Source organism: Pygocentrus nattereri, chromosome 9 (genome assembly GCF_015220715.1).
Source record: "Pygocentrus nattereri isolate fPygNat1 chromosome 9, fPygNat1.pri, whole genome shotgun sequence".
NCBI lineage: Eukaryota > Metazoa > Chordata > Actinopteri > Characiformes > Serrasalmidae > Pygocentrus > Pygocentrus nattereri.
Genome location: NC_051219.1, coordinates 24,910,813 through 24,925,878, shown reverse-complemented (window position 1 = coordinate 24,925,878; position 15,066 = coordinate 24,910,813). Strand labels below are relative to the sequence as shown.

The 15,066-nt window shown below is 40.3% G+C and overlaps 1 protein-coding gene across 1 annotated transcript in view; it reads left to right on the top strand.

Moving 5' to 3' along the window:
- The window catches only part of LOC108442511 (cadherin-4-like), a 530,226-nt gene that overhangs the window by 386,118 nt on the left and 129,042 nt on the right, over positions 1-15,066 (top strand). Inside the window, 1 exon segment of the mRNA XM_037541381.1 lies at positions 8,670-8,872. Coding sequence (XP_037397278.1) covers positions 8,670-8,872 — 203 coding nt within the window.

Below are 15,066 nucleotides of genomic sequence, written 5' to 3'. Positions count from 1 at the left end.
TTACTCCATGCTTTAAAGCCACATTTGATATATGTAAATGAGTTCTGCTCCGATTGGCTGCCCTCTATTGCATTCAAAAAGCAGTCTGGGCTGAAGCACTTATAACTTCACTGTGAACAGGCAGAGGTAAACTGCCATGTCATCATATGTAAATGTGGTCTTTGTAGTGACATCACCACTGTGAGGAAACTGGCTGTATTTAAGTTAAGTGATACTTTTTTGATCCCACAACTGGGGAAATTCCACCTCTGCATTTAACCCATCCTTGAAGTGAAACACCACATACACACTAGGGGGCAGTGAGCACTCTTGCCCAGAGCGGTGGGCAGCCCTATCCACAGCGCCCAGGGAGCAGTTGGGGGTTAGGTGTCTTGCTCAAGGACACCTCATTCATGGACTGTCAGCCCTAGGGATCGAACCGGCAACCTTCCGGTCACAGGGCCAGACCCCTAACCTCCAGCCCATGACTGCCCCATGTAGCTTATTCTCTTTTTGTAGCTTAGTTTCCATAAATGGACCAGGACGTGAACAATATGTTTCGAAATTTTAAAAATGTTTAAAATACATTAAAAATAAATTAATTTGAAAATAAATTATAAATTAATAAAAAAATAAATTTCTATGGAACCCTACTGGTGATATCCTGTATATATATGGCCAAGACTTAGTAAGGTGTGGGAATGAGATAATTAAGCTTTGACCACAGCTTCAACAGATATGATCTTGTTCTCATACATCACTAAGCCATGGCACGACTTAATTATCTTGTTCCCTCACCTTACTAAGTTGTGGCCATGACCTAATTATCTTGTTCCCACACCCTACTAAGTCATAGCCCTGACTTAATTATCTTGTTCACCACAACTAAGTCATGGCTACAACTTAATCTTTTTTCCATACCTTACTAAGTTGTGGCCACAACTTAATTATCTCGTTCCCACACCTCATGAAGTCGTGGCCATGACTTAGTAAGTGTTCCCATTATTTCATTCCCACATCTTACTTAGTTGTGGCCAGGGGAACAGTTATCTCATTTAAACACCTCAGTGGTGGCCATGCATTAGGACCTCATTACCATGCATTAATACAGCATTATTTTCATATTTACAGAATGTTACCAGCTAGGCTTCGTAGGTTTCTGTGATTTGAGCTCTTTAATATAGGCTATTTTAAAGGGTCAGGAGTTGGTGTATCTCATTCCCTCTGGTTGTGTGAACCCGACTGAAGTTAATATAAGTCTACGGCACTAGCTGATTGGCTGAACCCTCAAGCAGTGAGACGGCTTATTGGCTCTCAGATTGCCCCATCAGTTCCTGTGGCTGATGGAGAAGAATAACTCACATGTCCAGATTCCCGCTGATTCACTCTGGGTCGCTCAGCATGTATCTCCACTCTGCTGTCACTGTGAATTAAATTAATTAGACCGTTAACATGATCGACTCTGCGTCGGTGTGGATCAGCTTTCTCTTCTACATCATCCCTCACTGAGAGGTGAAGGAAGGTCACTACAACTCCATTCAGCTTAATTCTGTTTGTATTGTGCTTTCTACTGGGAGGTTGTCCCAGAATATTCTAGTTTACTGAATCATACGCCAACAAGTTATTATGAATGGGGCTTTATAAAGATATTTATATAGATATAAGGTAATGTGGTACCACAACCACCTGACTCCCCTTTACTGAAATTTTGGTTCCCCGGTTCAGCTGTATAACTTTATTTGGCAATAGTAAATCATAGCAATATAAAAGATTTGCATCACAGTGTCCTGCATGTACCTCTGCGGTGTGAATTTATTAACATTGCAGGCCAAAATCTTCTCAAAACTATCATCTCAGTCATCATGATCATTTCATGTAATAACTTTCTGTAAGGGAGCTTTTAGAGGTGGATGTCTGGTTCCTATCAGCACCACTATGAAACATTCTAACTCAGTAAGTTCATCTGGAACAGAGCATCTCAAACCAAACCACTGTGAATGACTGTTAACAACACAAACATTTAATCATACAAAAGATTTGAGAAATAGGTGGCGTTCTCTTTTAAGATTGGTTTTCCATTTCCTCTATTCCTCTGCCTCTTTGCTAAATGACATTCTGACCCGTCTGAATGACCGAAGCTACTGCAGCTACCACGCTGCACGCTCTCTGTCCACAGAGCCAGGAAGGCAGCTGCGCACTGGAATGTTTCAAACATTTTCTGACCTTTTGTCATTTCATCCTGCAATGAGCGGGATGATCTGGACACACACGCACAGAGCAAAGGCACTGGACCATGGGTCCAGGACCCACAGGTCTGACCAGTGCCAAAGTCGCCACAGTGCCCTGCAGGCTGAGAGAAAGTTAGCTATAAGTGAACATGCAGTTACAGACAGGTCAAGTACCCACATGTAATAAAACAGTATCTGTATATGTCCCATATATATTACTTGCAAAGTACAAGTTTACAGTAGAAACAGCCAAACGTTCTTCAGCAGAACCCGATCTCAGTTCAGCCAATCAGTGCACAGTATTTGGATCAGGTGACATAACACTGCTGTGAGCTGTTTTAGGCAGGATCTCAAATGACTCCCTTCTCCCTACAAAGAGCAGCATGTAGGTCTTAAAATAATGGCTACCACATCTGAACAGCTTAGTGTGTCTAACAACGAACTACTGTGGATTCAGCCATGTGTGCACAATTTATACTGGACATAAATTGCATTTTATGTTGATGGATAAAAAAACAAAATTTCACAACTCACATAGTGCAGCACACTGCAAAAATGGTATTTTGTCATGGTAAGGTATATTACCTATATGCATAATTAAAAAGAAACACAATTTATTTATTGTGCATTCATTAAATTCATTCAAATGGAGATGTTTGTACTAACTAATCAGTCCAGATGCCATTTGTTGACTTTGCTGTGTCTGTCCACAGTCTAGTACACAGCGTGTGTTGGCTCTGAAACTTGGACATGCGATGTTTAACAGCTGTTTGGAGGATCTCTAACTCAATCCCGTTCGTTTAGAGCCACCAGAGACAATCTGCTTCTGCTTAATCACTTTAACTCAACACACTTTAATACGCGCACACGCGGCTAATCCCGGCTGCTGTTCGATGCTAATGCAATCAGGACACGACACTCACAGTGAAAACGTTCTCTCAGCAGAGAACACAGCCTTTTCATGTTGAATTAATTAGTGTGCAATTAATTCACAACATATTTATGCAATAGTTCTGTCACCAATTAAATGTACCCTTTACTGCAAAATACAGTCGATCAGCCAAGACATGTATGTGTGTCTGAAGTTTGCTTTAGTTTTAGCCCTGGTGCTATGAGGCTAATGGAGCTAAGAAGTTATTACCGATTAGCTATCATCACACACCTCAAACCATGTGGACATGTTCAGTAGTCTCTATTACATTGAATTATGTGGTTTCTGACACTGTATGACTCACAAATATGGATTAAGTACATTAACATAAAGCTGAAAACAGCACCATCCATTTTAGGCATGACATTTTAGGCAATGTATTTCATTAGCAGGAATAGAATTATGACCATTGCTGGACACACCATGTCACATCTTACAGCATCCAAAAATGTGATTGCTGGTTTTGTTGCTTTTAATGAGGTTAAGCTCATCAGTGCTGGCATTTAGCATCAATGCAAACTAGCGAAGCCATACTGAGATCACTAAAAGCCACGCTGCTAAATTTACACCAAGAATGACAGTAAAGTCATTTAGATAAACAGACAAATGCTGTCTGCTACCTCAGCTAGTGTTACTAGCCTCTTATTTTTTACCTCATATCTTCCAGCTCGAAAGGAGCTAGTTTGTGAAAGGGTAGTAAACTGAACTTTGTGACAAATTAAGTTTTACTTCATGAAATTTGTGCATGTAGAGTAAAAATTTACCTTTTATTGACGCGCACACTGCAACGAATTCTATGCAGCATAACAGCGCAATGTGCTGTATTTGCCCATATGGAAGAAAAATATATGTATTGCTTAACACAATGCCAGAGTATCATTGTTGGGACAAAACCTCATATCTCCATTTTTATCGTTTCTTATGTTTTGAAATCAAATGAAAAGGCCAGTTGCCCTTTATGCCGTGTCAACATTTTGTGATGAACAACCCAACAGAAATGATTCAAAATTACTTGGAAAAATACTTTTTTTCCCATTAACTCCATAAAAAGTTGAGATTTTTTTTTGTCCTTGCCCTAAAAGGTTGCTGTTTTGGAGATATGCAGATATGTGGATATATTGAAATATCTACACAATCTTTGTCACATGTGTTCCACATATGGAAATATATTACAAACTTGAAACAAAACAATGGAAATATTTGGTCTTTACCTCTGTTGAATGCTTTGGTGGGAAAGGACCCACCATTTTTTACTGAACTTCTTGAGTTCTTGACAGCTCCATTATTTCATTGCTCCTTTTAAGCTCTGTGTCTCACAGTTGAGCAGTTAGTGTGCAGGGCTGTGTGCCATTTGCTTGATTGGTAGCTTTACTGAACTATACAATAAATACAAGGCAAGTTTTGAGTGTCTATTAGCAGTGAAGAGGGATGGAGATATTCTGAAAATGTTTCTCAAGTGTGCTGTGTGGACAGATGTCAGTCACTGTGTTGCTCTTGATTGCACTAAATTTAGAAATTTGATTCAAGATTCAAGAGTTTTATTGTCATGTGCACAGCAGAACAGGCAGTTACACTGTACAATGAAATTCTTATTTTGCTGTTCCTCCATTCACCAAATATAATCTTAAGAGAATAAAAAAGAAAAAACTGTACTAACAAGTAAAAGTAAAAATGTACAGTATGAAAGTTGAAATAAAATTAAAGTTACATGTGCATATGTGCAAATATGTAGAGCAGCTGTTCATAAAGTGCATCAAGTAACAGATGTAAATAGTAAACAGTAAACAGTAGTGTTCTGTGCAAGTAATATATGTAAACTGTTCTATATATATATGTGTTCTAACAGCAGCAGTACAGTGTAGGTAAGATGCAGTTATTGAGTGCAAGGTTAAACCAGTTCAGAATGGGAGGGGGGAAGAGGTAGTAAGCCTGATGGCCTGTGAATAGAAACTGTTGGTCAATCTTGTAGTACTGGACTTCACACTGCTATAACATCTGTCTGAAGGTAGGAGAGTGAAGAGTCTGTGCTGGGGGTGTGTACTGTCCCTGATGATGTTGTGGGCCCTCCTGATGACCCTGGTGTGATAAATGTCCTGTAGTGAGGGGAAGGCTGCTCCTGAGATGGACTGTGCCATTTTGATCACACGCTGCAGAGCCTTTCTGTCCTGAGCAGTGCAGTTTCCATACCAGACCGTGATGGAACTGTTAAGAACACTCTCGATCGTACTCCTGTAGAAGGTACTTAGGATTTTGGCTGGCATGCCAAATTTCCTCAGCCTTCTCAGAAAGTACAGTTGCTGCTGGGACTTCCTGATGATGAGGACTGTGTTGTGAGACCAGGTGAGATCCTCACTGATGTGGATGCCGAGGAATTTGAAGGGTTTCACCCTCTCCACCTCTGTCTCACCAATGTATAGGGGTGTACGCAGCTTCCTCCTTGGATCAAGTCATTTCCTTGGTCTTGTCTGCATTCAAGGAGAGATTGTTGTTATGACACCAGGCCACCAGCTCAGCCACCTATTTCTTGTATGCTGTCTTGTCCCTATCAGTGATCAGTCCAACTGTCGTATCATCGAACACACAAAGACGTCTGCCACAGTGGGCGCCATCTTGTATGTTGTCACTTGTATGTTATTTAGTGTGAACTGAATATGTTGTTGGCTCCTGAGAAGTAACACCTCAGTCTGAGTGTAATTTGCCCTGTAAAAAAAAAAAAATATATATATATATATATATACATGTGTGTGTGTGTGTGTGTGTGTGTGAGTGTGAGTGTGTGTGTGTGTGTGTGTGTGTGTGGATAAACATATTTGAAGTTATCTCAGATGGATGTTTAGTGACATTATATTACTGACCAGAAATAAATTAAGGTGTTGCTAGGCCATTGCTATAGTATAACATGTGGTTTCGAAGGTGTTGTTAGGCCATTGCTATGGTATCACAGGTGGTTGCTAAGCCTGTTGCTATGGTATCCAAAATAGCTGCCAAGGTGTTGCCAGGCCATTGCTGTGTATCACAGGTGGTTGCTAAGGTGTTGCTAAGTCTGTTGCTGTCCTATCCAAAATAGTTGCCAAGGTATTGCCAGGCCATTGCTATGGTATCACAAGTGGCTGCTAAGGTGTTCTTAGGTCATGGCTATGATATTCAACACTAAGGTGTTGCTAGGCTTTCCCTTCACTGTCCTAGGTGGTTGTTTGGCCCTTGCTATAGCATCTCAGATGGTTGCTATAGTATTTATAGTTTGTTGTCATGGCGTGGTTATAGAGTGTCAGTAACCAGATAATCAAGTCTATTAGAGATTACTAATAAAATTTGACATAGTTTGAGGAGAGTATGTGATGATTTAGGAGGACATTTAGCACCATGATAAATATTATGTGTAATAATATAATGTTTATGTGTTAGCTACTTTAGAATGGTAGCTCCGGTGCTTTGGGAGAAATTGCCTACATTTAATGTTTGGCTGAACTATTGCTTTAATGCTGGCCTGCTTAGTGAGAGTAGTTTTACAGGGGATGCAGAGAAAACCTCTAACAGTGGGAGTACAATATATCCCGTTATAACACTAATTTGTCACGGATCATGCCATGAGCCAAAGCTAAATTATCCACGTTTGTTTGTTTGTTTGTTTGTTTCCTAGTGCAGGTGTCAGGCAGTGAGACTAGTGGTGTGCATCAAAATGAGCAGATTAGTGATTGACATTGCAGTGGGGAAAAAATAAGTGCAATCCTCTGTGCCAGAGCAAATCTGGTGACAAAATCTCTCACTTAGCATAACAGCAGAGAAAGGCCACATGCCATATGGAGTTTATTCAGCAGTGTTAAGTTGAATGATGCATTTGTTATTGGGTAAAATAGTATCTCCATCCAGCTTGCATCGATTTAATACTGATTTAGCCTCTCCCAGATATAACAGAGGCAGATATAACATTTGCAGAATGCTTCCACTCACTGGCCACATTATTAGAAACACCTACCTTTTGGTTTCACACAATTCCCAGCAAAGCACTGAGGTCTAAGAACAGTGCTGTTTAGCGTTCATTAGTTTCTCCACTAGTCACGTTGCTAATCTCCATGCGTGACTGAAAGTCCACTCTTCAACAGTCATTGATTTTTCTATTTCAGTCCAGGTGCTGGACATGCTTCGTGTGTCTCCATTACCTGCTGTGTTTTCTCTCTAGGAGAGGAGGCTGATGGCAAAGGGCTCTCTCTCTCCGCTACATGCTAATTTCCGCCATATTAGTGGCTAATTGGAATCGATAGCGGGGAGCGGCGGGCCGTGCTTCTGCCGGCGCTCGGATACACTCTGGCCATTTTGGGTTTCACTTCTGTGCCGCTTACGTTTGTCAGAGCCGAGGTACCTTAATAGCCATGCAAATTAATGATCTCAGGCTAATTACTGCAGGGAGCTAGCAGCCAGTGGCTAATCTGAGTGCAGAGAGCATCTTTATTAGATCGAGACATGCTCTACATTAATTTGATAGGAATGACCAGTTGCTTGTTCATGTGTGGCTTGTGCATGTTTGTAGTTTGCCTTTTGGTACAAATGCATCCATATGATCTTTTTCATATGATGGTTTCCTCTTTTCTATTAAAAGACCTCAGTGACACTCATAAAACATTGAAAGTAATAGAAAAATACAATGTATTGTGTGTATCTATTCACCCTCCCACCCATCCACCCTTCCATCCATCCATCCATCCTCTCACCCACCCATCCATCCATTCATCTATCCATCCTTCCATCCATCCACCCAACCTCTCATCCATCCATGCATCCAATCCATCCATCCATCCATCCAGTCAATCTCTGTCCATCCACCCATCCAGCCTTCTATCTATCTATCTATCTATCTATCTATCTATCTATCTATCTATCTATCTATCTATCTATCTATCTATCTGTACTCGCATTACATTGTTTCGGAGCATTTTCTCAGATTTGGGTCCACGAGACACTATTTGCACAAATCGAGCTGTTTGTATTGTGATAGCTAGCATCTGGCCTTGTCGCTGGTTCTGCCTGTTTAAACTCATAAAGTAGGACAGCATCCTGCATAAACTTTTTAGAGAGTATTTTGTAGTGCATTTTATTAATTTGTAATCAACATGAAGCAACATGAACATGTATTTTCTGTTTGAGGAGTGTTAAATCTGTGGCTCCACCTGCTGTCTGGGGACAGAAAATGTTCCCTTTTTCTTCCAAATCTGCAAAAGCTGTTTAATGTACTGCTTTAATGTTTTACTGCTTTGCTACTTGTAGCAGCCAATATTTTGTATCATGATATATTAAGTTTGTATTAAATGTTTTCATTCATGTAATGATCTGCAATATAAATGAAATTTCAAACTTTTAAAAATTCCAAAATTTCTCAGTTTTCATTGACAGTAATTAAGTTTAATGTTCTTTTATGATCTTTTTTTGTTTTAATTTATTTATTCTGCAAATGAGATTTTTCACAGAACTGTTACTTAATAACAGGACATTTTATCTAACTCTCACAATCTCTCTTTCTCTCTCTCTCTCCCCAGTTCGTTTTGATGACTGTGTGAGTAATGATGGTTGGAGGATGGTCAGCAGCGATCCTCGGTTCAGAGTGGAATCGGACGGCTCTGTTTATACACAGACAGACGTTCTAGTCGGTCTGACTGATCTGGTCGAATTTACAGTGACCGCACAAACCAACACCTACATCTGGGAGACGACCGTCCAGCTGGAGTTACAGGAACCGGAGGTAAGAATTCAAAACAAACACAAGCATAAATACACACACACACACACACACACACACACACACACACACACACACACACACACACACACACACACTCACATCTAGGGGCAATTTAGCATGTCCAATTAGCCTAGCCGCATGTCTTTGGACTGTAAGAGAAAACCCACGCAGACACAAGGAGATCATGCAAACTCCACACAGAAAGGACACTGATCACCTGGCTGGGGAATTGAACCCACGCCTTCTTGCTGTGAGACAACAGCACTACCCATTACGCATAAACACAAGAACTTTGAAATGTGTCTAAAGGTGAAGGTAAATTCAACCACTTCCATTTTTGGATGTGATAATTGATTCATATGCTCATTAAGTTAAAAAAAAGAAACATTTTTCTGGCCAAAGTAAAAAAAAAGTAATAATAATAATAATAAATCATCATAAAGCATAGCACTGCATTGACGGTCTGTATTCCATTCATTATCAATGTAGTTTTGTATGTAATTCTGAATTGTACCGAAAGATTCTATTCAAAGTGAATTGTAGTAAAAATCGAATTTTTATAATTCAATGAATACTGGTCAGAAAAAAATATGATTAGATATAAACCCAAAATAAACTAGTTTTCTCTTTGTTTATGGTCAGCAACTGTAGCAAAGGTAGATCAATACATTCACTTGGACATTTTCTACATTTGAACATGAACTTTTTTCTTAAATTAATCAAATATTTAAAGGTTGAATTTTATTTTGACAGTCTGTGTGTGTGTGTGTGTGTGTGTGTGTGTGTGTGTGTGTGTGTGTGTGTGTGTCTGTGTGGTTGGGTTATGTGTCTAAGAAATGCTCTGCTGGGACAGGCTTTTTCCCTTTTCCCTCTGACTGCTGAACTCAGTCTGAAGAAAACTATGCGAGTGTGCAGTGTATCTGTTTCAGAGAGGGGACAAAGTTCTCCTTGACTGTCAAATTTTCAGATAGTGGCAGACATAAGTCAGGCTGAGAGTTTGCCTTGACCACTGAAAGACAATACTGCTAGATAGTAAAAACAAGGACTCTGATTAAATAACACCATCACCCAGACAGAACACTGTTACAGCCTGTCTAAGTTGGCTGCACAATAAAAGAATGTCTCCCAAAATCCCTGATTTCAAACCCCTGGACGAATTTACCTTCAGACCTACAGCACACAACTCATCTTTCTCTACCAAACACTGTCATTTTCCACCATACAAAATATCTTACTCTCCCAAATACCTCATCTTTCTCCACCAAACATTTACATTCTCCACCAAACACCCTTATTCTCTATCAGATACATTGATCTCCACCAAACACTCTCATTCTCCACCAGACACAGCATCCTTCTCTACCAAACACCCTAATTCTCCACCAAACACATCTTTCTCTCCCAGATATCTACATTCTTCACCACACATCCACATTCTCTACCAAAACCCTCATTCTCCTTCAAACACCCTCATTCTCCACCAAGCACATCGTCATTCTCCACCAAGCACTCTCATTCTTTACTACCATGCACATCTTTCTCCTCCAAACACCCTCATTCTTTACTACTATAAACATTATTCTTCACCAAATACCCCCATTCTTTACTACCATGCACATCTTTCTCCACCAAACACCATAATTTTCTACCAAACACATCTTTACCAAACACTCTCATTCTCCACCACACATTTTGCCAACACTTTTATTCTCCACCAAACATATTGTTCTCTACCAAACACCCTCATTCTTTACCACCATACACAACATCTTTTTCCAACGAACATCCATGTTCTTAACCAAATATACTCATTATCCACCAGATATAAGTTTTCACCACTAAGCAGCCTCATTCTCCATTGAATATACACATTCTCTACCAAACACTTACCCACTTTGGTTTGATTTGTGTGTGTGTGCACAGAGTTGCCCCAGATTGTTTTCTTGTGTCAGCACTTCAGTCCTCCAGGTAAGTGTGAGTGTGATGGGAAGACTCTGCCAAAGTCACCCACACACACACACACACACACACACACACACATGCCCATGCCACCTTGTCTGATGGTAGGTGGCAGCCCAGGTGCAGAGGGTGTAATTTATTTACCAAGTTTGTCAGGTCACACAGGTAAGAGTCTAAAAATACCCAGAATTGATCTGCCATCAACTCTGTTTGGCCTAAGAGAGAGAGAGAGAAAGAGAGAAGAGAAGAGAAGAGAAGAGAAGAGAAGAGAAGAGAAGAGAAGAAGAACTTAGATGAATTTTAGACACAAAAGTTAGAAATTGTCTTTTTATGGCTTAATAAGACCTGTTTGGTCTTTTTGTTGGGTTTGGTTCAGTTTGGTGTTTGGAGATTGGTGATTGGTCTGGTCTGGTTGATTTGGTTTGATCTGGTGTAATTTGATTTGAATTGTGTTGGTTCAATGTGATTTGCTCTGCTTTGGTTTAGTGCATTTGGGTTTGTTTTGAGTTTGGTCTAAGTCAGGGATAGGTTTATAGGGTTTGGGTTTCAATTTATTTGGTTTAGTTGAGATTGGTTAGCATAGTTTGGTCTGATTTTATTTGCTTTGGTTTCATTTGGTTTGAGGTTTGGTCTGGTTGAATCTAGTTCAGTTTTGTTTGATCTGTTTTGGTTTAAATTGGTCTTTTATGATTTGATCTGGTTTGGTTAAGGATTGTATGTGTTTGGCCTTTTGCATCTTGCATAGGATCAGTTTGGTTTGGTCTTCTTGTTTTGATTTGGTCTGGTTTGGTTTTTATTTGGTTAGTGTTTGATTTGATCTGGTGCAGGCTGGGTTTGGTTTGGTGTGCTTGGTTAGATTTAGTCTGGTTTGGTTTTTATTTGGTTAGTCTTTGGTTTGGTCTGATGCAGGTTGGGTTTGGTTTGGTCTACTTGGTTTGATTTGGTCTGATCTGGTACAGGTTGGGTTTGGTTTGGTCTGCTTGGTTTGATTTGGTTTGTTCTGGTTTGGGATTGGTATGCTAGATTTGATTTGATCTGGTTTGGTTTTTATTTGGTTAGTGTTTGGTTTGATCTGGTGCAGGTTGGGCTTGGTTTGGTCTGCTAGGTTTGATTTGGTCTGGCTTGGTTTTAATTTGGTTAGTGTTTGGTTTAATCTTGTGCAGGTGGAGTTTGATTTGGTCTGTTTTTTTTTTTGTTTTTTTTTTTTTGATTGGGATTTGATTTGGTTTGGGTTTGGTTTGGGTTTGGTCTACTAGGTGTGATTTGGTCTGTCCTGATTTGGGCTTGGTTGGGTTTGGTCTTATTTTGATTTGGGATGATTTTTTTGTGTTTGGTTAGTGTTTGGTTTGATGTGGTGCATGTTCGATTTGGCTGGGTCTGTTTGAGTTTGGTCTGTCTTGGTTTAATTTGTTCTCCTTCAAACACCCTCATACTACTATAAACATTATTCTCCACCAAATACCCCCATTCTTTACTACCATGCACATCTTTCTCCACCAAACACCCTCATTATCCCACCACACATGTTCCCTACCAAACAGCTACATTCTCCACCAAACACCATAATTTTCTACCAAACACATCTTTACCAAACACTCTCATTCTCCACCACACATTTTGCCAACACTTTTATTCTCCACCAAACATATTGTTCTCTACCAAACAGCCACATTTTCCACCAAACACCACCATTTTCCTGGGGCGGCACGGTGGCGTGGTGGGTAGCGCTGTCGCCTCACAGCGAGGAGGGCCTGGGTTCGGTTCCCCGTCCGGGCAGCCAGGGTCCTCTCTGTGTGGAGTTTGCATGTTCTCCCTGTGTCTGCGTGGGTTTCCTCCGGGTTCTCCGGTTTCCTCCCACAGTCCAAAAACATGCTGTCAGGCCAATTGGACATGCTAAATTACCCCTAGGTGTGAGTGTGTGAGTGACTGTCTGTGTCTATCTGTCTGCCCTGCGATGGACTGGCGACCTGTCCAGGGTGTATCCTGCCTTTCGCCCGAAGACTGCTGGGATAGGCTCCAGCATCCCCCCGCGACCCTGACGGAGAAGCGGCTTAGAAAATGGATGGATGGATGGATGGACACCACCATTTTCCACCCAACAACTTAATTCTCGACCAAGCACCCTCATTCTTTACCACCATACACATCTTTTTCCAACGAACATCCATGTCTTTAACCAAATATACTCATTATCCACCAGATATAAGTTTTCACCACTAAGCAGCCTCATTCTCCATTGAATATACACATTCTCTACCAAACACTTACCCACTTTGGTTTGATTTGTGTGAGTGTGATGGGGAGACTCTGCCAAAGTCACCCACACAGACACACACACACACATGCGCATGCCACCTTATCTGATGGTAGGCGGCAGCCCAGGTGCAGAGGGCATAATTAATTTTTTTGTGTTTGGTTAGTGTTTGGTTTGATGTGGTGCATGTTCGATTTGGTTTGGTCTGTTTTGAGTTTGGTCTGTCTTGGTTTAATTTGTCTGTTTTGGTTGGAGTTTGGTCTGCTTCTTTAGTTTAGTTTGGTTTTGATTGTGTTGTGTTGGTCTGCGTAATTGATTTGGTCTGGTCTGCTTTGGGTTTAGTCTGCTTAGTTTGCTCTATTTTGAATTGTAATTTGTTAGGTCTGTTGTTTTGACTTGGTCTGTTCATTTGGCTTGATCTTGTTTAGTCTGTTTCAATTTGGTTGGGTTTGATATGTTTTTCGTTAGATCTGCGTGGTTTCATTTGTTCTTTTTTTTAGATGCTTTGGTTTGGTTGGATTTACATTGCATTTACTGCTGCTTTCATTAGAAAAAGTAGAAAGAGGCCAAAGCTGATCTTTAAGTTTTGTTAGCACAGCAGCATTTACATACACACACATACGCTGATACCACTCCACTCAGACAGGAATACAGACTGCAGTGTGTATGAGTGTGGCCTCTTCTGAAATCCTGCACATTTCTGTAAATCCCTCTTGTTCCTTCATTCCCACATTCACTTTCATGTCCACCTTTGATGGCGTGCCAGGACACACACCACACACCTGCCAAGATCCTCCCTTATTTTCACCCTAACATCACTCCTGCCTTCCTGTCCTCCAGTGTGCCGAACACCTGGGCCGCATGCTTTTTCATCCATAGCTCCGTTTATCCATCCTCACCAGGCCGCTCCTCCATAATCTTTCTCTTGGGGGAGTCCTTTGCAGTGTTTTTTTTTTTGCTCTCCAGCCGGGACCTGTGTGTTCTGGCAAAGTTCCCGGCCCGTCCCTGCCTGCTGCGAGCACGATTCACCCGTTTAATCCAGCCAGGTGCACATCTGTCTTAGCGGCTCCAGCTGCAGAAAGCTCGTCCAGCTGGCGTCTCAGTAGGATTCGCCGGTCGCGCTACATAGGGATGTGGAACAAGGGAAAGTGGCTTGGTGTAGTAAGTAAGAGAAGGCCATGCTCTATAGTTAGAAACATTCCATATGCAAGTATGCACATGGCAGTGATCCAAACCAATCCACTGCTAGTGCACTGTTTACACTCAACAGCCTCTTTTGCACTACAGAATAATGACTTTATTTATGACTTTCTGACTGTAAATTGGGAGTAAATATATGTCTACTAGCTAGATTACTTTCATTATAATTTAATTAAGCATATTGTTGCTGTCCAAAGAAAACAAGTATCTCCAACAGTTACTATACAGCAGAAGGCAAAAACATGCTTACCTTTTAATGTAAGTTAACGTAAAAAGGTTTTATTCCAAGTAAAGTTTAGAGCATTTCTATTATTCATTTATTATGAAGTTTTCACACAACGTTTACAAGAGCTTTTGAAATATAGAAAATTAAAAATCAACAAAAATGGAGATACATGGTTTTCTTTGGACAGCAATGATATTTACAGTAAATAAAAGAATAATAGCACCTACTGTATATACTGTAACTCTACACTCACCAGCACAACAGCCTTACTGTGATGTATTCTGCTGTATGCTTATATATAAATAATAAGCTGCAATTAAAATACACTAATCACCTGTATTAGTAATGTGCTGTAAAATCACATATAAAAAAGACTGTTCATTTTACCAGTCAAGTAAATATATATTTTTTATTTAAATAAAGTAAAATATAAACCAAAATGCACTTAATTAAAAGCTAGATTTGAATGAATTAACTTAATTAACTGTTTAGGTATATTGCACTTATTTACATTAACAAATATTTAATTCTGTGTAGGAAACTGTATTGGCGAGT